At 35.7% G+C, this 24,110-nt stretch overlaps 1 protein-coding gene and 1 pseudogene across 25 annotated transcripts in view; one reads left to right on the top strand and one right to left on the bottom strand.

The window, feature by feature from the left end:
* MON2 (MON2 homolog, regulator of endosome-to-Golgi trafficking) overlaps positions 1-24,110 on the bottom strand; it is a 114,602-nt gene that overhangs the window by 65,071 nt on the left and 25,421 nt on the right. For all 25 annotated transcript variants that reach the window (XR_014803486.1, XR_014803483.1, XR_014803485.1 and 22 more), the window contains 9 exons: positions 23,782-23,909; positions 22,671-22,802; positions 19,070-19,199; positions 16,620-16,717; positions 14,959-15,084; positions 12,784-12,978; positions 1,956-2,080; positions 1,434-1,570; positions 226-379 (listed from right to left, as the gene is read on the bottom strand). Coding sequence is in view for 13 of the 25 variants with exons in the window: in XM_084956240.1 (XP_084812366.1) it covers positions 226-379; positions 1,434-1,570; positions 1,956-2,080; positions 12,784-12,978; positions 14,959-15,084; positions 16,620-16,717; positions 19,070-19,199; positions 22,671-22,802; positions 23,782-23,909 (1,225 nt within the window). In the remaining 12 variants the exon portion in view is untranslated. The remainder of the gene's footprint in view (positions 1-225; positions 380-1,433; positions 1,571-1,955; positions 2,081-12,783; positions 12,979-14,958; positions 15,085-16,619; positions 16,718-19,069; positions 19,200-22,670; positions 22,803-23,781; positions 23,910-24,110) is intronic.
* Positions 15,742-16,513, top strand: LOC102157755 (small ribosomal subunit protein uS8 pseudogene; annotated as a pseudogene).

Raw genomic sequence — 24,110 nt, 5'->3', positions numbered from 1 at the left:
TTCGGTCCCTGCCCTTGCTCAGTGGGTTAACGATCCGGCGTTGCCGTGAGCTGTGGTGTAGGTTGCAGATGCGGCTCGGATCCCGCGTTGCTGTGGCTCAGGTGTAGGCTGGCAACTACAGCTCTGATTCAACCCCTAGCCTGGGAACCTCCATATGCCGCGGGAGCGGCCCAAGAAATAGCAAAAAGACAAAAAAAAAAAAAAAATAATGCTATTACTACTTACTAGGTTGCTTTAGCACTGCCTTGTACTGTTACAGTCAGAATAGGTATCCAAGTTCCTCTATATTCAAATGCTGGCAGCAAAGTAACACCTCCACCAATCCCCAACATTCCTGAGTTAGCTGGTGCTGAGACAGGGCCAGCTGAATTATTGTTTCCTGTTAGATAAGGGAAGGAAAGCAAAGATACCAATTTACTACTTAATTACAAATCCGTAATATCCAAACACCTGGTCAAGTTTTTAATTACGCTACAAGAATGGAAATTGCACATATAAATGAAATTTATCAATCTTATTTTGACTGCTAGAGTCTCTTTAGATAAAAGGTACTAACACCTTTAGATTAATACCTTTAATACCTTTAGTTATTAATACCTTTAGATTAATGGAGTTCCCGTCGGGGCTCAGTGGTTACCGAATCTGACTAGTAACCATGAGGTTGCGGGTTCAATCCCTGGCCTTGCTCAGTGGGTTAAGGATCCCGCATTGCCGTGAGCTGTGGTGTAGGTTGCAGACGAGGCTCAGATCCCATGTTGCTGTGGCTCTGGCATAGGCCGGCGGCTAGGGCTCCGATTCGACCCCTAGCCTGGGAACCTTCATATGCCATAGGAGTGGCCCAAGAAATGGCAAAAAAAAAAAAAAAAAAGGGTATTAATAAGTACAAATATTAACAAACCCTATAACATAGCTTTTGTTAATTCACTTTTTATCAGAGCTGGGAATAAAGAATAAAAAAGACCACAATTTAGAAAGTAAAAAGTGGAAGACAAAGAAGCTAAAGGAAATAAGCAGCTAGATATTGATTTCCAAAATTAAATCATGTTCACCTGTTTTGTTAATGAAAGACTAACAGACTTCCTAAGGTAGTAACCATTCTTTAAAGAGAGGCATCAAATGAAGATTCTTCCAAAATGAAGATTAGCATCTAACTTTTGTTCTTATATGATTAGAGGAACTGAAAGTATAACAGAGAAGAAAGTATATTCTGGAAAAAAATTAACAAAGTTACCTAAATGAAATCACATTATTCTTTAAGTGTCTTTACACTTATATACAAAATATTATAAAGAAGTATAATAAAATATTTTATCATAATGCATACAATAACCCAAATTTCTCTGGTCACAGGCTTTCTATAAAATATCTCCTCAGAATAGTGAATATTAAAAATTATGGCAGAATATAAAAACCAAAATATGACTAAACCTTACCAGCTTGGTTTGTTGTAGCAGGATTTCCAGTCGGAGGGACAAGAAATAATGACTGGATAAAAGATCCCAGAGCATTCACAATATCACGAAACACCTTAGTAGAATGCTGTTTCATATCATAGGACTGACAAAATGACCTGTAAAATAATTTTAAATATTTGTGGAGAAAATATGTTAATATATTAAAAATTTTAAACATTTTTAAATAGCAAGTAATGCTGATAAATGTCTCAGTGTTATACTTAAAATATCTTCATCACACCTGAGTGATTTTACTAACTCTGGACAAAGGTTCATTCTGAGGTCAATGTTCTAAAAAAAATTATCTTGGCCATATTAACTCAGTAAATCTGATCGAGGGCAATCACTAATCACATATGTTGCCCACATTTACACCCCTCTAATATACATACAATACACAATCTTCTTTGCAGAAATCATTAATATTTAGAAATACTTAAACTCTTCTGACTAGCATAAATATTAACCTATCCATTTAACAAAATATTGCTGAGGTTTTACCTCAATAGCTGAGGTTGCACACAGAGTCTGTGTATTGATTCCACTGCTACAGCTCGTAGCCACTGTGGTTTATCTGCATCCAGAAATTTCACCAGAAGTGACAGAAATATTTCACATTCAGTTACCTAAAAATTATAAGATTTTAAAATTTTCTTTATACCTAAGCATTATAAGTTACATTCTTATTCTTAACTTAGTCGTATGGACAAATCAATAAAAGCTTTTATTTTTAAATAAATTACCATTCTTAATTGAGAGTGGAGAAAAAGAAAAGGAGGGAATAGTAAACACATGGAAAGACAGTAAAAATAATCAGTGTCTCTCTAAATATACACTCAAAAACACACACTAATGATCTTCCAACATAGTTAATCTTTGATCCTTATTTTTTTTTTCCAGCTGTACTAGTAGAATGTGGAAAGTCCTGGGCCAGGGATCAGATCTGAGCTGCAGCTGCAACCTACACCACAGCAATAGCAATACCAAACCCTTAACGTGCTGCACCTCAGCAGGAACTCCTTATCCCTACTCTTTAGAAAGCACTATGCACCATCATGCCATCCTGATTCCTGGAAGGCAGAGTATATCAGGTACACTGTACCCTTCAGGAATACCATAGCACTTTTTACATATGTTCTCATTCGGCTCAAGGAACAAAGAGGCAGAGTTCCCTGGTGGCTCAGAGGGTTAAGTATCCAGTGTTGTCACTCCTGTGGCTTGGGTCACTGCTGTGGTGTGGGTTTGATCCCTGGTTTGGGAACTTCCACGTGATCCAGGCGTATCCAAAAAAGAAAAGAAACAGAGGTAATAAGCCAGAGAATGCAGAGCATATATCTTCTTATAGAAAAACAGGAAGGAATCTCTAGCAGTTGATAGCAGAAGATATGTAAAGTACTTAGAACAAGGGTTGGTATATAGCTTTGCTTTATTATTAGTTACTACTTTCATTGTTAATATAAACCATCTCCTCCGCAAGCTCTTTGCAAATAAATAATATTTAAAGCACATTCTTGACATTATTCATTAAACGTCTAATGACTGAATGAATGAGAAAATAAAAAGAAACTAGTTTATTTAAAGGTTAATGGATTGTTTCAGTCACAGACTGAGGACACAGCAGGACCTCTGGGAGATAAGAATTAATCTGACATTGTGATTGCTGGGCCAAGCTGAATCTTCTACGTCAGGTATGGCAGGTTTTTGGATGTTCTAAATGGGGATGCCCCAAAAGGAGTGAACATAATGTGGGAAAAGGAATTTTGAGAATAGAGTAGCCCTCAGGATTTTAGCCCAAAATTTTAGCAGCTGGTATTTTCTAAAGCCTTTTAAATAAATGCTTAAAAATAGTACATAACCATGAGGATAAAGTAGGATAGACTAAAAACAATTTTATCCTTAGACTGCTACTACTACAGGTTTATCACTGTCCTAGACTTGATATCGTTAAGAAGCACTAGATTAAAAATCACATGGCTCAGCTTCTTTATCCACCAACTTTGTAGATGAATGACAACAAGCTAGGTGACCTTCTTATAAATACAGGATAAAAGTACCTGCACCCCCCTGCAAAATCAAATGAGAAAAATCTAGAGTAAAAAATCCCCTAAACATGATGAAGTGACATGCAAATGCAGAGAGCTTGTTACCTTTTTAAAAAAAAAAAAAAAAGTATTCCTTTTTAGTAAAGAACTGACGAAAGAATCATTGTAGAGATTCACTGGGCAACAGTTTTATCTACTGAGGAGTTTTAATATGTTAGGTCCTTCAAAACGTCTACTCTCTGCTTTAGAGTGAAAGTGGAATTTAAACATGGTGGTAAAATTGAATGGTCACCAGTTAGGTTTTGAGGCCAGAAAATAAAGGCTCTCAGAAGCATGAAGTAGACCGTACCCATAGGAACTAATGCTACAAAACTTGTCTTGAAGAGTTTTCTCCCATTTCCTCTCCTAGAAAAAAAGGTGACTACAGTACAAATCAAACAATCACTCAATTTATACATAGCTACTAAAATCTTGTGACCTGGGTAAAAGAGAAAGCCTCCCTCCTGAGGTCTGGAGCTTTGCTCTTGCTTCCTTCCTCCTTGTCAAGTGTGAAAGTCTGATCAGGCTAGTGGTGGAGGACAATGAATGGTTGTCAAGGCTATCCATGGAAAGTGCCTACTGTAAATCTAAGTTAAGCCTTTCCCCGAAGAGGCTCCACTCAAATCAACAGGTATCTATAACCTAAGTCCAATTCTTACATGCAGAGGTTCTTCAAGAACACCACTATACTAGCATTAAGGGTGGTGAATGTTCCTACAATCCTTTGGTACCAGATAATAGTCAAGAGACCAGAGTCATCCTGGTAGAAATTCTCATCGAAATATCACAGGGATGTCCGAAAAGGAATCGTGCATCCAAGATAACTGTTGGCTTAGGAGACAGTGAAGCAAGTTTGGTAGAATATTTAAATGCAGGAGTTTCTTTCTAAGGGGCTGGTTAGAGTTAACCTTATAGCTAGTGGATTTGTTAGTGATAAGATCTTTTGTTAGAGAAATACATGTAAAGAAGTGGAAGACTAAGTTGCACAAATCAATTTAGTCCATTCACTCCTTTTTCAAAGCTGTTAGTCAAAGGCAGAAGAGAGATAAGATAGTCACTTACAACTAAGTTTAATAAATTCCTTAAAGATATCTTCCTAAAAAAGACATCTGAGCATGGAACCTAAGTGTATCAAAGGGCAAAAAGGCACCTAGCTTGGACAAAAGAAAGTGAAAGAATATAGTGCCCTAGCTATATGATATCTATATCTGAATGACTGGGGCATTCTAACTTCCTCTAGTCACTCTAGATATATTAACAGAAGATTAGTTATCTTCACCCCCCTCCCAGAGCTACTTGATAGAGTAAGAGATAAGCTGCTGATTACTGGGGGAAAACTGATTTTCCAGTGCACTGGTTCCCACCCCTGTGAGTCTCTCAGACCATTTCAGGAAATCTGTAATGTCACAATTATTTTCATAATAATACTAACATACTATTTGCCATTTTTAATGCATTGACATTTTTACTGGTGATTCAAAATAATGGGTAAAAGACCTTTTGCTTTAGCAAGACTCAAGGCAGTAGCACCAAAATGTATTAGAATCATTGTATTCTTCACCATCATACACAATTTGTAAAAAGGGGTGGAGGTTCTTTCTGTTTCACTTAAGGTCCACACTCACAATGAACAAAAATAAAACAATAAAATACAACTATTGATTTTATCTGATCCATACATACATGTCTTTGTAAATTTCCCTGTGACAAAATGGGAGCTAGACATGAAATAGTCTTGCTGTGTCTCAAAGTACAATGGTTGCCCGGTTGTCTGAAGCAAAAGCACAGCTGAGAACTGACTTAGTCACTTTTTTCTCCTAGGGAAACCATTTCAACTTAAAGAATAAATGGCAAACTATGACTTTTTTTTTTTTTTTTTTGGTCTTTTTAGGGCCACATGCACAGCATATGGAAGTTCCCAGGCTAACAGTCAAATCAGAGCTATAGCAGTTGGCCTACACCATAGCTATAGCAATGACAGATCCAAGCTGCATCTGCAACCTACACCACAGCTCAGTTACTGCTGAACCACGATGGAAACTCCAAAATATGACTATTTAGACTTGTATATATTGCAAAAATTTTCTCAATAACAAAGTAACCCTCTCAGTTTTGGGGAAACAAATGACAGTATTTATTGCCAATGATAATGTTCAATCTTTCAAACAAAAATTAGAATTTTGGAAAACTTGTTTCTGCTGCCATGACTTTGACAGCTTCTTAGTAACAGAAGACTTTTCTGATAATGGTCACTGATATTAACATGTGCGGGTTTTGGTACTGCACAATATACTAATATTTGGAACATGTGCACAATTAAAATAAATGATGCTACAAAATCATGTATGAATAAAAAAGACAACTGAAGCGCAAGATGAATCGATGAATTTTAATAGCGTAAAAATGTTATTAATATAGCTTCATATCCTACACCTTTAAGAAAGTATCACTGGTTCAGTTTGGTTTAACAGTGAGGAATATATAGTTACCTAAAAGGGCCATTAAAATAATTCTGCCTTTTTAAACTACATGTCATTAAAAGAACAGATTTTCTTTATACACTTTGACCAAAACAACAAATCACAAAATAATGAAAATAGAAGGTGTAAGAATTCATCTACCTTCTATTAAGCCACACATTAAAGAGAGCTGCAAAAAAATACAAATGCAGTTCTTCATCTTTGGAAAATATAGGTCATTTTTCACAAAATTTTTATGTTAACATGTAATGGGTTTTAGTATCATCTCAGACTTTTTTTTTTTTTTTTTTTTTTTAAGGCTGAACCTGAAGCATATGGAAGTTCCCAAGCTAGGGGCTGAATTGGAGCTGCAGGTTCTAGCCTATGTCCTGGCCACAGCAATGCTAGATCCGAGCCATGTCTGCAATGTACACCAAAGCTCGTGGCAATGCCGGACCCTTAACCCACTGAGTGGGGCCAGCGATCGAACCTGCAGCCTCATGGATACTAGCTGGATCCTCATGGGTACTAGTTGGGTTCGTAATCTGCCTAAGCTACAATGGGAGCTCCAGACTTGATTTTTAATAGGGTAAATAATGATAGAAATAATCCATGCAAATGAAAGTGCCTCAATATTTTAAAGAATATAAAAGGGTCCTACAACTAAAAAGTCTAAGAATTACTACTCTAGTATATCCTTTAGGGGATGTATCATTTTCAAGTTTAAATGAGAGGGAAGCATTCAACGTCATTCATGTATTGCACCCCATAACGCTATTGCACTTTTAACTTGTGCCCTTGAAGAAACTTGAATGTCTGACCTGCTCCATACTAAAGTCTCAGTGTAACAAATTATAACACTGAGGAATTAATATCTTGTATATATCTTGTACACATCTGAAGAATTCATCTTTGCAACACAGTCCTAGAGCTGTGCTGCTGTGAAGGGATGTTTTACCAGTCGGTAATCACTTTGAATTGATGAGTGAAGGACAGAAGTAGGACTTTGTCTTCCTTGAGGAAGTAACATTCAATCTTTTATGTAGTTGATTGTGCTGTTATCTCTTTCCATTTTGCCCCCCAAATTGAGGAGCCTAAAATCAAAATATGAAAATTGATTTAGCAGCAGTACAAGAAACTTGGCACTGGCAGGCTTGGAAGGAATAAGAAAACTAAGAAAACTGTGACGTATAAAACCCAGTGGGGTCAGGAGTGTGGACTTAAAGGTCTAAAATAAACATCTAAGCTTTGCAGATTATGAACTTTTGATCTCAAGCAAATCACATAAACATCCTGAGCCTCATTTCTTCAGCTGTAAACAGAAATAAAAATGCCAGCTTTATAGGGTTATAGTAAAATCTAAATGAATTAATAAATGTAAAGCACTTAGCATTTCATCTAAAATTGAAATTATTAAGGAATAGGGTATCTGTATCTCTGAAAAAAAAAAGTTAATTAGATGAACTGCTAGATAACAGAATTAGTGGACAGAAACCAAGTGTCCTAGTCTGCTTGGGCTGCCATAACAAAGTATCATAGACTGGGTGGCTTAGGTAACAGAAATTTATTTCTCACAGTTCTGGAGACTGAAAGTCTAAGATCAGGGTACCAGCATGATTGGGTTCTAATGAGAGCTCTCTTCCTGGTTTACAGAGGGCTGCCTTACCACTGTGACTTCACACTGCAGAGAAAGTGAGAGACAGACAGAGGAGCAAGGACACTCTCTAGTGTTTCTTTGTATATGGTCACTAATTCTACCATGGGGGCCATACCTCCAGGACCTCATCTAAACCTAATTATCTCCCAAAGATCCCATCTCCAAATATCACCACAGTGGGGGTTAGGGCTTCAACATATAAATTTTGAGGGAACACAATTCAGTACCAAGTTTTACAAATAAATAAATAAATAAAAGATAATTAAGTTAATTCTTGATTTGGGAACAGAAACAGAATGTGAATTCCTCATTTGTTGTGGTAAAGATGTAATCATGCTGCATTACTGTGGAGAAGAGAAGGCTGGCTTTCCACTACTGACTAGTAGAAATAAAAGAAAAGGAGAAATGTCTTCTCTTCCCATAGCCTTAATTTAATTAAACCAGTATTTTAGAGAGAGAAGCCATCCCAAGACAACTCTGATAACAATTAGGGGATAAGCAGTGAAGTGATATATATTTGGTCTAGGTAATACACTCAGTTTTTGTTCATCTGGGAAAGTCTTAATTTCTCTATTTTGAAGGAGAGTTTTGCTGGATATAGTATTCGTGGTTGACAGTTCTTTCTTGCAAAACTTTCAATACCTTCAATAACCCCATTCCCTTCTGGCTGGAAAGGTTTCTGCTGACAATCTTATGAAAGCTCCCTTGCACATGAAGAGTCACTATTCTTTTGCTGCTTTAGAGATCCTTTCTTTGTCTGTGACTTTTGACAGCTTGATGTTTCTCTTGGTCTAAGTCTCCTGAATTAATTCCAGTTGGAATTCTTTGAGCCTCATGACTTTGTATGCCCATTTCTTTCTTCAAATTTGGGGAGTTTTCAGCCATTACTTCTTTAAATAGGCTCTCTATCCCTTTCTCTCATTTGAGATTCCTATAATGCATTTAAAATAATAAGAAATATATATGTTGGTTTCTGCCCCCAATTTTAGAAGAGCTCCTAAGTCCCTTGGAAATAGGGATGGCTAGGAGTGGGTTTTTTTTCTAATATTTGGTCTTTTGCCCCAGTTCCTGACACAGATCTTCTAAAATCCTTGTCATTTCCTGAATGATTAAAAAAAATCTGACACAGATCTAAGTCCTTGGAATTTCCTGGGTAATAGAAGCATCTTTTGTTCTAATGAGGCAACACTCGGTGGACTACAGAAAGGGGGCTTGTTACCAGAAAGAAAAAGCCATGATTAGAAGCTTGGTACTTTCAGCCCCACCCTCCATTCCCTAGAATGGGGAGAAGGGTGGAAATTGAGTTAATAACCAATCATGCCTACATGATGAAATGTCCATAAAAATCCCCAAAATATGGACTTTGGGGAGCTTCCAGGTTAGTGAACACATCTACATGCTGGGAGAGTGGCATACCCTAACTTCACAGGGGCAGAAGCACCTGCTCTAAGGACCTTTCCAGATTTCACCCTATGTATCTCTTCATCTGCCTATTTATTGGTATCCTTTAAAATTCCCTTAGCTGGAGTTCCTGTTGTGGTGCAGTGGAAATGAATCTGACCAGGAACCATGAGGTTGCAGGTTTGATTCCTGGCCTCACTCAGTGGGTTAAGGATCCAGCATTGCCGTGAGCTGTGGTGTAGGTTGCAGACGCAGCTCAGATCTAGCACTGCTGTGGCTGTGGCATAGGCCGGCGGCTATAGCTCCAATTAGACCCTTAGGCTGGGAACCTCCATATGCTGTGGGTGCACTTCTAAAACAGACAAAAAGACAAAAAAAAAAAAAGTAAAAATAAAATAAAATACCCTTAGTAATAAACTGGCAATAGTAAATAAAATGTTTTTCTAGGTTCTGTGAGCCACTTGATCAAGTTATTGAACCCCAAGAGCGGGTCATGGGACCATCTAGTTTGGAGCCAAGACAGAAGTTGTGGGTAACCTGGGTATTCACTACTTGAAGTGGCATCTAAAATAGGAGGCAGTCTTGTAGGTCTGAGACCTTAACCTGTGAGGCCAGTGCTAACTCTGGTTGCTGTCAGAACTGAATTAAAATGTAGGCCACCTGGTAACATGTAGGAAAAATACCCACATGTGTTTATGGAAGTATTGTGAATGTGAAAGTAAAACACAGCACATTTTTCTCAGAAATGTGTATAATGGTCTGCTTGATGGTCTATTCATTTTTTTTTTCCTTTTTGCTCCTCTGATTTGATAATTTCAAATAACATGTCTTTAAGTTTGCTGATTCTTTCTGTGCTTGATCCAATCTGCTGATGCCCTCTAGTGAATTTTTTAAATTCAGTTACATTCTTCAGCTTTAGAATGCTTTTTTTTTTTTCAATATAGCTTCTCTTTGTTGATGTCCTCATTTTGTTCACATATCCTCAGTGGTTGTCTGTGTTCTCTTTTAGGTCACTGAGCACCTTTATGATGGTTATTTTGAATTCTCTGTGGTAACTCAGTGATCTCTTTTTCTTTAGGACAGTTTTTGGAGATTTCCTTTCTTTGAGCATTGTTTTCTTGTTTATTTGCATATCTCGTTATTTTCTGTTGAAATTTGGACACTTGACAAAACAGCCAACTCTTTTAGCTGTTATGGATTGGCTTTGAACAGAGAAAGATCTTCATCAATCGGCCCAACTAGAGATTGTGGGGTCTCCTCAAACCTTTTCTGTCAATGTGTCTTCTCTGGGCTTCTGCGTGCAATTTCACAGCAAAAGAGGTTTGCCTGTTTTTACTCAGATGCTCTTCCTGGTCTCTGTCTATAGTCCTGCAACTGTGGTGCTGTACCACACCAAGGCAATGGTGCTTTCCCTGGTGTCTCTGATATTATAATCTCTCTAGTGCTGTAGTAAGCCACAAGGATTACCTTTGTTCTCAGCAGGCCCCAAGCAACCGAATGTGTTGCTGCCTTTTCTTTCAATGTCCAGGAGTCAGATAAGACAAAAATCAGTCCCTGGGGGAGCAACCCCAAAAGTCAGAATGTAGGTTGCATATTTCACCCTTTTTCACCACCAGAAGTTGGGAGAAACCATAAGTTGGGAATTTTCTCTTTTTCATACTATGCAGTGCTCTGCCAGAAGTAGGATGAGGTATGGCAGGTAAATGCAATTAGCCTTCCTACCCACTCTAATGAATCATTTCTTGGCTTTGCACTTGCTTTGGGTGCTGTAATTTCTTATCTGGTTTCTAAAGTTCTCAGAAAGACAATCTCGTCTGTATATTGTTGTTATGTTGCTATCTCCATGGAGGACAGAGTGCCTGGGGCTTCCTATTCCATCACCTTGTTACTCTGGTTTACATTTTTTAAAGTTTCTTTGTGGACCAAAACAGACTATAAATAAACATAATACAAAAAAATATAAGAGCTGACAGGTAAAACTTTACATCACTGGATAAATAAACCTATTTCCATTTATTTTCAGCAAAGGCCAACTGATATTTCAGAATTCCCAAAAGTTAATCAATGCAAAGATTCTCAGAGGGAACATAATTCAAAATTTCTTGGATCTGGCCTACACTCCTAACAAACCCCAAATAAATCCATTTTTGGCCTCAAAATAAAAAAAAAAAAAAACTCTCAGAATTTCCCTCCACTGTAAATGTATATAACTAGACAACAAATTCTTGGCTCTTCAATTAAACATAATTATTGGAAGTTATATTAAATATCACACATATTGTAGGGAACATTATAATTTTTAAAAAGTTAGAACAACAAAAGAAGCTAACAATTATGAGTATACCAAAGACTCTTAAACCACTGACACCAAACCCTAATGGCTTACAATTCCCTAAATAGCAGCACATTCTGAAATGACATACTTTCCTACAGGTATTTCTAAACAATGTATAAATATATCAATGTGTATTATAGATACATGTTGTATGGACAAAAATAATTATAACTACAATGCTTATAAAAATTATTTCTGAACACATTCTGCATAAATGTACTTGGAATATGAAAAGAAAATCTATGACAGGTGTTATCATAAATACAGTAAAAAGCTTTATTTTGAAAAGGTCTGCACAGGATTTAGTATAAACTACCTAAACTATCCAATAGTTTGCAATGTTGGTTATCTCTAACATTATAATGTTGTTGGTTATCACTAACATTTAGCATACTAACTTTCCACAGATGATCAGAAACCTATTCCTTTTATTAATTAAAACTAAGACATATGTTAAACAATTATACAATGCTGAATTTGTATAAAATTAAAAAGAAATACACCCTTTTCTCTGATAAATATTATTTGAATGTTTAAAAGTAAACCATTACAGTTACAGAAATATGATCAGGAACATTACAACATATCCTGCATCTATAAATTGATTCAAAATAGGTAGGATATTGGACTGAATGTAAAAATTGATTTTTTTTTTCTTTTGTCTTTTTAGGGCCGCACCCATGGCATATGGAGGTTCACAGGCTAGGTGTCCAATAGGAGCTATAGCTGCCAGCCTACGCCACAGCAACACGGGATCCAAGCCGCCTCGGCAACCTACACCACAGCCCATGGCAACGCAAGATCCTTAACCCACTGAGTGAGGCCAGGGATCGAACCTGAAACCTCATGGTGCCTAGTCGGATTCATTTCTGCTGTGCCAGGACGGGAACTCCTAAAAATTGTTCTCTAATCCAAAAATTCGTCAAATCCTAGAGTCCAGGACTCACCTAGATATACATTAAAAACTACTATATATAGTAGATGAAAACTATAACATTTAGAATGAATAAGAAATGAGGTCTCACTATATAGAACAGGGAATTACAACCAAACTCTTGTGATAGAACATGATGGAAGATAATATGAGAAAAAGAATATATATGTGTGTGTGTGTGTGTATGACTGGGTCACTTTGCTGTACAGCAGAAATTGACACAGCATTGTAAATCAACTATACTTTAGTTAAAAAAATTGTTTAAATAAGAATAAAAATACTATATAAACGTAAAAGATTCAAGAAAGGAAAGAATGAACCTTTAGAGTACCTAGGAGACCACCTACAGGTTACTCCAAAAAAAAGTCTACTGAATTGAAAAAGCTAAATATACTATAATGTATCATTTTCTAAGAGACTTCATGCACTTAAACACACAAACACATAAAAATTAGCACTTACCAAAAGACTGTAAAATTGCTTAATCAGAACAGATACGACCCTCAGCAAACGCATGCATATAGGAAAATAGGGTTTTTCAACTGGTGCTGGAGAAGATGAAGTGCTGGAACCTTGTCTGAACTTTATATTTGGAGAAAAGAGCTTTATCACAAGAGGACATACCCTTTCTTTGAGGAGGAAACTAAATTCTTGATGCTATTTGCAAAGATTAAAAAGAAAAAAAGAAAAGAAAATTAGTTTATACTTAATTCTTGTAAAATAGTCTCAGAATGAATAATTTTGCTTTAAGTTCATACAGTTTATTATTTTATAGTTAATATACAATTTTGAAATTAGTATTTCTCTTTGAGAATATAAGGTCAAATGATATTTTAATAAGTTTTAAAAAGAATCTAAATTTAAAAAGGAGCATTTGATGATTTTGGAATTAAAATAATGTTTATTACTAGCAATTTTAATTTTAGTAGGATACTGGCAATTAAAAATATAAAGAACAGAAGAAAGAAAATAGATCACACAAATGCAAACGTAAAGCAGTTAAATAGGCAGCTGAGAGAAAAGCTGATTAATACAGTATAATATTATATAATTCATGATTTTATTTCACAAAGATAATTCTATTGATGCAAAGATTAATTTAATTTTCTGTTCTATTTAGACTTCTTCAACAGAACACAATGACCTGATAAAAGCACCATGACAAACAAGCATAATTATTTTAAAGTCTAGGAATCTTGCAAAGAATTCTTAAATTTCACTCATAAGCACAGCATACGATGCAGAAAACCTATTTTGTTCTCCGCCTGTATCAGCTAAAAGTAGTCCCATTTTACTGACAACATAAGGTCCACTCTACATTTTATGTCTTAACTTCAAACATTCTATTGTTTTAATCATCACAATTTCACTGAGGTTAAGAACAAAAAACAATCATAAAAGTCAGCCAATCTAATCCTTTAATCTTACAGAAAAGAAAAAAAGCACAGAGCAATTTATTGGTTCAGAATCACAAAATTTATAAAATGTATCTTTAAAAAAAATCAGTTTCACTGGAGAAAAGAGAAAAATGAAAACACAGATGAGTAAAAAAATAAAAACAAAAACCATGGATTTCTTGTCGTAGCTCAGTGGTTAGAGAATCCGACTAGGAGCCATGAGGTTGCGGGTTCGATCCCTGCCCTTGCTCAGTGGGTTAAGGATCCGGCGTTGCCGTGAGCTGTGGTGTAGGTCGCAGACGTGGCTCGGATCCCTTGTTGCTGTGGCTCTGGCATAGGCCAGTGGCTGCAGCTCCAATTGGACCCCTAGCCTGGGAACCTCCATATGCCGCGGGAGCGGCCCTAGAAAAGGCAAAAGACAAAAATAAATCAAAACCTTGCCTGGAAGTTCCACATTGGGGCTCAGCAGCTTATAAACAGACTAGTATTCAGGAGGATGTGGCTCAGTCCCTGGCCTCTGCTCAGTGGCTTAAAGAAACAATGTTGCCATGAGCTGCTGCATAGGTAGCAGATGTTCTGCTCAGATCCCCCACTCCTGTGGCTGTGGCATAAACCAGCAGCTGCAGCTTGGATTCAACCCCTAGCCTAGGAACTTTCATATGCTGCAGGTAAGGCCCCAAAAAGCAAAACACAAAACAAAACAAAAAACCCTTGCCTAAACTCACCTCCTGGAGATAAGTGAGTCACTACTGACTTAAAATATATATCTTTCTAGCCTTTTATATCTATTTTAATGTACTTTTAATTCTTCTCTCCAAAAAATGGAATCTTAGTTATAATTAATTTGAAATTCTGCTCCCATACCTACAGCAGTTTCACGGACTGTCAAAATGAAAAGCAAAGTTAAGTCCATTTTCATACTTTCTTCAGTAATCTTAGGTACTTGCTAATTCATGAATATTACAGACAACTCTTAAAACATTTATCTGTTCATTTTTCCCCCTCACTACTCAAAACTATGAATGGGTTTCCTCCACAACCACCATCAGCCACCCTATCTCCACTAAAACTATTGTGCACAACAAGAATGTGAGATAACACCAAATTATTATACGTCTAAACTGTGAGGCTATAATTTTTTGCCTTTCTTAATGTGGGGAAAAAATACATACCGCTCTCTTGAAAAATATCTAAAAAAACTAAAGATTAGTTTTGTTGCAAAATACTCCAAATGGCTTACTTGTAAAAAGACTTGTGGAAAATCATTCAGGACTGACTCAAGTAATTCTAGGCCAAATGTTCGGGTCATTTCTGTCATGCCTACTAGCCAGTAAGGGGCATCAGCATTAACCAGCTGACAGAGGTCCTGGGAAAATAAGTCAAACAATAAGTAAGAAATGAATAAAACATTCCACATGCTTTTCAACATTCATAGTTCATAATTTTTTTTTAAAGGATCTCTTCTTAAATAGAAGATTTTACTCCTTAGAAACCAAGTGCTGGTAATTCAAATTTTGACTAATTGTATAGTTGATTACACAAGTAAACTTTATATATAGAGTGCACAGGTAAATTGTTAATCTAACACTTTTAATTCAAAAAAACTCTGTAATCAAAATTAATAAAACTTTGGCTGTAGGTGAATCTTATTTTACTTACATGAGAAGTAATATAAAAATCAGGTACTTGTATATCAAATATATTAGGTAGAAACAGAAATTTAGTACTTTAATTTTCTTAATAAAGGAATTATTTTATATGACTAGTCATCTCTAAAATAAATACTTCAGGGTTTAATTCATTTTGGTAAAGCAACCTTTTATCATGTTATTCAGCTACAGATGCTCTTTAATGTTTTACAGTTTTTTTAAATACAGGTATCATGCACTTGTTGAAAGTTCGCTTTACCACTTAGCTTTTTACAAAAGATCTACATTAGCACTTACTCTGATCACAAGAAATCTGAAGAGGATTTTCACTTTTACGAAGGAAAAAAAAAAAAAAAGGCTAAAGTGAAAATAGCATGCAGCGTTTGTTCTGCAGCAAGCCCATTACAGAGGCAGCAAGAGTGGTACTGTCAACTACTTTCCAAGGGAACTACACTCAGCATCCCAGCATCGACTGCCATAGCTTTGATATCTGTGAGCATCTGTGATTTATCTCAATTTATTGGGTGCATTTGTTAGGTAACTGTGTCCTAAAGTAACTTTCTTTACATTAGGCCTTTTTTTTTCCCACAGAATTGCTCTACTTTCAGATAGTGGGGGAAACCACTGTACTACTTTCAACATTTTAAAATTTGACAATTTAAAAAAATGACACAAAAAAATTAAATCAGGTACAAAATTCCAAAACCAAACATTCACACAAAACTGTTCTTTCTGCCATCTTTCCATAGTGCCATAACTGTGCACCTGAAATGTCCTGGCTAATGCCTCAAGAGCATCAACAATGCCGAAAAGAGAGGCAAATGCCAGGTTCTTATTTGGCTGTGCTGCAGTCATCGTCAGCTTTCTAACTGTGATGACAAAGCACAGTTAACACTGGCGAATTTGAAATCATCAATGATCACAGAGCTGGGAAAATTGTGAACCTCACAGGCAGGTCAAATAAGTGTGGAGTTATCAGCTCCAGGTTTGATGTACAACTCAAAGATCTGGAAAAATGGCAGAATAACCTGCTCCTGTCCCATCAGTTTGGTTTCATTGTACTGACAACCTCAGCTGGCATCATGGACCATGAACAAGCAAGGCAAAAAGACACAGGAGGGAAAAATCCTTGGATTCTTTTTCTAGGGATGTAATACATACATGCAAATAAAATGGCTCAATGGACTCTGGTTTAAAAAATTTCACACAAAACTATATTCTAAAATAAAACTGTTTTTATCAATTGAAATACCTGGAAAAGCATATATGCATCTTTGGCACAAGGTTTGAGGGTGCTGACAGATCTTCTGTTACTATTTCCTTGGACTAGTACTGGTTGTTCTATAATATCTGCAATCAAAATACGAAGGATTTTAGGAGTTCATAATGACTTTTAATAAATTACACATACCATTTAAAAGATGTATAAAATAAATATTTATAGAATTATACACTTTATAAGTTCAGAACCATGCCTCCAAAATGAAAAAGAAAAAATGGGAATCCCATTTTTATACAAAATGCCATAAAAATCACTCATCACTATCTTACATTCATTTTAATAAGCTTAATATCTTTATCCATACATTTGATTTTCCGAGTACCTTTTTCTCTAGCCCCTTTACTTCATAGATTTGAAATTCACATGATTTTTGAATGTGTCTTTACACACCAAACATATAAAACCTTACTTACCACATGGTTAATTCCTCCTATCATCTCACCATCTTCAAGAGAATTAACTTCTTGATCTGCCACAATTACTATGTCAGTTATAGGTATTGACTAGTAAGACTCAACTAGAATGGGGCTTCACAATTTCTTTGAATACTAATAAAATATCATTCTCTATAAATTAGGACAGCCTGTTTTGAATAAATATTTACTACCTGAAAAGACAGAGGTTCAGAGTTCCTGTTGTGGCTCAGCAGTTAGCAAACCCGACTAGCATCCATGAGGACCTGGGTTTGATCCCTGGCCTCACTCAGCAGGTGAAGGATCCAGCACTGCCATGAGCTGTGGTGCAGATCACAGATGCAGCTCAGATCCAGGGTTGCTGTGGCTGTGGTTTAGGCCAGCAGCTACAGCTGTGATTCAACCCCTAGCCTGGTAACCTCCATATGCCGCAAGTACAGCTCTAAAAAAGACAAAAAGACTGGAAAAAAAAAAAAAAAAAAGAAAGAAAGAAAAGACAGGAGTTCCTGTCGTGGCACAGTGGTTAACGAATCTGACTAGGAACCATGAGGTTGTGGGTTTTATTCCTGGCCTTGCTCAGTGGGTTAAGGATCCAGTGTTGCTGTGATCTGTGGTGTAGTACAGCAGCCACAGCTCCAATTCAGTCCCTAGCTTGGGAACCTCCATATGCCACGGGTGCAGCCCTAAAAAGCAAAAAAAAAAAAAAAGGCCTAAAACAGAATGTGAAAATCTGACCAATGATTAATCACAGCAAATGCAACAATTATTAGAATAGGCAGCACTATAATTACTTACCAGTATTGCTATTTTTTTACCAGTATTATCAAAAGTACATAAAATGACGTGAAAGATTGTATAATATCAAGAGTTTGGGGGGGGTAGACTATGCAAAGAGGAAAAAAGTTTAATCTTTTGTTTCTTGACTCCATAGAGCGGGGAGGTTGCTCTTGATGATAACCTTTTATGATCTTTTCAACTTATCATAGGAAAAAATTTACTTTTCATCCAATAAAGATAACAAATAAAAAAAGTTAAAAGTTATCAAATTGTAAAAATTGTAACAGAAATAGTATCTGTCAGCTCTGTGAGAGGATATGTTTCTAAGTTCTTAGGAATGTTTTAAATCATAAAGAAAAACTTTAATGAAAGTATTTTTTAAGAATATGAAAAGATTAAAATTTACATTATAGAAATATTCTTGATTAATACATGTTAATAGGCTGAGACAAAGATTCACAGAAGATCACTCTTGGGAATTTACCATAAAGATATAATTCAAATGGAAATATATATGTAGGAAGACACTCAAAAAAATACTAAAATATCAAACATAAGTAGCTCATTAAATAGAAGAGTCACAAAATGTTATGCACCGTTAAAATTTAAATGACAAAAATAAAGTAACACGAAAAATTCATATAATGTAATGTTTTGCTAAAAATACTTATAATGCAATACTTAGAATAAAATGTGAAATTGTCATCTTTAACAGGAAATTATTCATATACTAGAAACAAACATAGAAAACAGAGTCCAGGAGTTCCCACTGTGGCACAGTGGAAACAAATCCAACTAGGAACCATAAGGTTGCAGGTTCGATCCCTGGCCTTGCTTAATGGGTTAAGGATCCGGTGTTGTCATGAGCTTTGGTATAGGTTGCAGGTGTGGCTCAGATCTGATGTTGCTGTGGCTATGGCATAGGCTGGCGGCTGTAGCTCCGATTCCACCCCTAGCCTGGGAACTTCCTATGCGGTGAGTACGGCCCTAAAAAGACAAAAAAAAAAGGAAAAAAGAAAACAGAGTCCACGTCTTAGGGTGACAAAATTATGGGGGATCTATTTTTTGAATTCTCATTATCAGTAACAAAGAGGTTAAAATAAATACATTTTTTAAAGTACCCTAATTTTTAGGTACCTTAAGTTCATAGGGGAAGGGCTGAAAATCAGTAAAAGAAAAAAATCACAGGACCTACTCACTGTCAAAAGAAAACAGCTTTTATCACTTTACCTCTGTGTCGTTCATCTTCAGCAACCATCCTCTCAAAGACAACAGTAACAACTTGTCGTACTGTAGCAGCAGCTGTATTATTTGTAATATTATCTTTTGTGAAGTGTAGTCGAAAACAAAGCACAATTGCCTTAAAAAAAAACCAATTTTCATTTAGTATAAAATAAGACTGAGGAACATGGTTATTATCTTTATTTCATCTGATGCAACCCAAGGTTAAATAATTTATGTTTGCTATTTCAACCACCTACACTTATATACAACAAAAGTACAAAAAGCCTTGGATTTTTAAATACTTCAAACTCTTAGTATATAGATACAAGGATAGCTAAGGTAATGTGAAGTACATCTTTTACAATTTGGTTCTTTAAACAATTACATAATAATGTGTTAAGTTTTTATTACCCCATAATGATTGGCTTTGCAAACAGCGAGTACTCAAACTTTGTTGTATCACTAAATCACCTGGAGAAATTCTATATAAACTTGCTAAGCATACAAACAAAATAATTTTTTTAAAAGAAACCACTTTCATTTTAAAAATCAACTTTAATAATGTGTAATTTATATACACTAAACTATATCCCTTTAAAATATATAATTTGATGAACACGGACAGTTATATTCACCTACGATATTACTACCACGATCAAGATTTAAGACATTTCCACCACCCTAAAGTTTCCTTGTGCTCTTCTGCAGTCCATATTTTACCTCTACCACTGGCCCCAGGTAACTACCCATCTGTTTTTTTCCACTATAGATTAGCTGGCATTTTCTACAAACAGAATCATTCAGTATGTACTCTTTTCTGTCTGGTTTCTTTCACTTGTAATATTTGTGAAATTCATCCATATTGTTCTTTGTATCAGCAGTTTGTACTTTTTTTATAGTATGAGTATACCACACTTTATCTATCCATTCACCTCCTGATAGACATTAGGCTTGTTTCCGTCTTGGGGGTACTGTGCATAAAGCTGCTATGAACATTCACATACAAATCTCTGTGAGGACATGTATTTTTATTTACCTTGGATAAACAAACACCTAGAAGTAAAATGGATGGATCACACAGTAAATACAAGTTCAACTTTTAAAAAAACTGCTGGTTTTTCAGAGTTGCTTTATAACCTTACATTCCTGCTAACAGTATGTGTGAGTTCAAAATTATTCCATATCTTCAACAATACTTGATATGCTCAGTCTTTTTTTCATTTTAACTATTCTAATGGGTATGTAATAATACCTCCTTGTGGTTTTAATTTGCTTTTCCCTGATAACTAATGATGCTGAGGCACTTTTCACGTATTCATTAGTCATTTGAATTTCTCACTTTGTGAAATATCTGTTGAAATCCTTTGTCTATTTTTTATTGGGTTGTTATACAAATGAGTTCTAGGAGTGTTTTTAATAAATTCTAGATACAAGTCCTTTGTCAGGTATTTCTGAATATCTCCCCCCATCCTATGGCTTCTTTTATGGTTCATGGAATTTTGTGCCCTACCCAAGAAATCTCTGCCTACCCTAAAGTCACAAAGATTTTTCTCCTCTGTGTTTTTCTAAAAGTTTTACAGTTTTATTTTTTTATTATTATTATTATTTTTTTTTTTTTGGTCTTTTTGCTATTTCTTGATCTTGGGCCGCTCCCGCGGCATATGAAGATTCCCAGGCTAGGGGTCCAATCGGAGCTGTAGCCACCGGCCTACATCAGAGCCACAGCAACGCGGGATCCGAGCCGCGTCTGCAACCTACACCACAGCTCACAGCAACGCCGGATCGTTAACCCACTGAGCAAGGCAGGGACCGAACCCGCAACCTCATGGTTCCTAGTCGGATTCGTTAACCACTGCGCCACGACGGGAACTCCAAGTTTTACAGTTTTAAAAGAAGCCGTTCTTAGAGAACAAGCCATTGATTCCATTACTACTTTTAAAATTTCCATGGAGTTCCCATTGTGGCTCAGTGGGTTTAGAAACCTACTAGTGTCCATGAGGATACAGGTTCAATCCTGGCCTCACTCAGTGGGTTATGGATACGACACTGCCACAAACTGCAGCATAAGTCAGAGATGCAGCTTGGATCCTGGCATTGCCATGGCGTGGCTGTGGCACAGGCTAGCAGCTGCAGCTCCAATTTGACCATTAGACCAGGAACTTCCATATGCTGTGGGTGTCCCCCTAAAAAGACAAAAAAAATAAAATAAAATAAAATTTCTACATAAAGGAAAGGTACATGTAATGGAAAAACTTTATTACCCAATTTTATATTATTTTTTATACTTCATTTTTCATCCCCAAATATTAGGTTTCCAAATTAACCAAAATATTAAAATAAATCCAATATTTATTTATAAAATTATAGTCAGTTCTTACTGTTTGGTTAGTTCAAATGATAACCTTTTAAAACTTTTTCAATGTACTCAGAACAGTAACTGGACAGCTAGAAACCAAAAGGAACTATATACAACAAAAAAATATATATAAATACATTTAATATTTTATAAAGCGGGTATAAGCCTAAAAGAATAAGCTATTAAAATTAAGTAAAACATCCTATATCTTGCACATCAAATAACTAGAAAGGACAGACAGATATAGACTCTCTAGTCTAGAGATAGTATACATAGTCTAATGGGACAATATATTTTTCTACTTTATAAGCCATCCATCCTTAGGGCATACAAATTATAATACAACTATTACTGAAAGTCCAAAAATTTCCCTAAATAATAAACCATTAATTAAAGACTCTTTTTTTTTAGAGTCGCAGGTACAGCATATGCAAGTTCCCAGGCTAGGGGTTGAATCAGAACTGCAGCTGCCAGCCTATGCCACAGCCACGCCAGATCCTAGCCATATCTGTGACCTACACCCCAGCTCATGGCAACACCAGATCCTTAACCCACTGAGCAGGGCCATGGATTGAACCCATATCCTCATGGATACTAGTCGAGTTCGCTTCTGCTGAGCCACAACGGGAACTTCCTAAAGACTCTTCTTTTTATTACTCCCTGTACTTTGTTTTTTAGAAATACTTCATAATTAAAATAACTTTTTAAAGAGTTTTAGAACAGCTGTTACATGTTTCAAAGAGGGTGGGAATGAGAAAGGAATAAAAAATAGCTATCATACATGCAGTCTTATCTAGTATAAATGCCATAAAGACACTTTGCTAGCTAATTAAGGGACAGTTTAAATTGTCTGGCTTACATAAGATATACATATGAAATTACTTTTTAAAAGAGGAAAAGGAGAGCTATTATAGCGAATACCCAAGGCAATTGTGGACAACACTGAAACCTCAAAACATTTTTTTCTTTTCCTCTTTCTCTATTCCTATTCTTCAGCTACTTTTCTTTTTCCATATCCTATTCATAACTAAGCCTGTCAGCTATATCCAAAGGGCTCTACTTAATCACCCTGGTTTCAACTCTAATCTGCAGAAATAGGACAATGATGGCTTTTAACCTGTGATGTGCATTACCACAATAGCTACAGCAAAGTTGCTTTTGATTCATACAGCACCAGGATCTTCTTTTCCAGCCAGCTTATTCAAATACTATCTCAAAGCACTTATATACTTTGATAAACAGGCTTCCTACCTTAGAGAGTGCCTCATCATGAACTACTGTATTGGTTGTTAAGAGAACAAGAACAGTTTGAAGTAGCTTAAGTTCTTCAAGACTATTTTCCATTAGCTGCCAAAGCATGTTAATTATATTTCCAGCTGCAGTCTGTAAAACAATTATTTTAATTATTGTCAACAAAATATAGGTGTTTGGGTCCCTAAGTAAAAAAAAGTGTACAAGTATTGTCTCACCTGGAGAGAATTTCTTGATCACAATAACAAAACCTCCTGTTTCTAGATCTATGGATCCAAACACGTCTCTTTAACCAATTTGAGAATTACAACCAAATAATTTTCTTCTCAAAAATAAAATTCTTTAACACATACCATTTGAGCACATAAAAGTAGCAGAGTGTAATTCCAAACTAACCCAAATCAAAGCCCATTTCTACAACAATACGGGTATATTTCATTTGGACATTTATGAATATGGACATACATAACTGAGTCTGCTACTATTTATCTACTAGTCCACTGACAATATGTTATAGAAAAAACAAAATGCAACTCAAATTAACAACATATTTACAAACTTGATTAAATCTGACATTGTTTAAAATGCTATACCAAAGGCAAAGGAATTTACCACTTAAAGTACCATATAAAGTACAAAGTTAAGGTTACACCCCTACATTTGCAAGCACAATGCAGATTCATACTAATGAAATGATTTTACTTGTTTTATTATAAGGTTATATACAAACAATACACTTAAGTTAATGAACAACAAATTATCACTTCAGATAATCTAAGAAACAGTCATGATTTTCTCTCCTACTTTTTAAAGAAATAATTTATGATTAATATTCTCCTTCAATGATACAAAAAATTTGCTTGGTTCCCAAAATTATCTATATAACTGAACTATGACTTCTTAGATTACACATGATTGGACAAAATGTACTTCATCTTTATTCAGAGAGTGTTAATAATGAGACAATTTGGTAACCTTTTATAATTAAGCCATGTCCTTCAAGCACTGTTTTACATTAAGTATCAGGTATGTGTTATTTTCTCCTTATGAAAACTCTTGATTTGGTTCATAGGTGCATAGTTCAGAAGTTCAGACAAAATCTTCTCATTACCTCAGACACAACTTCATGGGACATGAGTCTCTGAATGGCGGCCAAACATAGCTGAGTGATCTTCGGTTCCTTGGTTCCACAACCCATTAGAAAAGGCTGAACAACTTCTGAGCTGTTGTCTTTCAGTGCTTTATTTAGAACACATAAAAATAAAATTTGAATATAATTTATAAGAATACATTTTAATATAAGTACAACCAGTCGTGACAATCTTAATACAAGTCACTTAATGTAAAATAAACACCAAAATAAAAATCAAGCAGTAAGAGTTAAAATACTTCAGATGAATAAATACTATGAATGATGTATCTAAACTACCTTCTTAACTA

Source organism: Sus scrofa, chromosome 5 (genome assembly GCF_054392235.1).
Source record: "Sus scrofa isolate SSC_HxYL_T2T_F1_AM1 chromosome 5, Sscrofa_HxYL_maternal_Yorkshire_Landrace_v2.0, whole genome shotgun sequence".
Lineage (NCBI taxonomy): Eukaryota > Metazoa > Chordata > Mammalia > Artiodactyla > Suidae > Sus > Sus scrofa.
The sequence above is the reverse complement of the archived record's forward strand: the minus strand, read 5'-3'. Positions and strand labels throughout refer to the sequence as shown.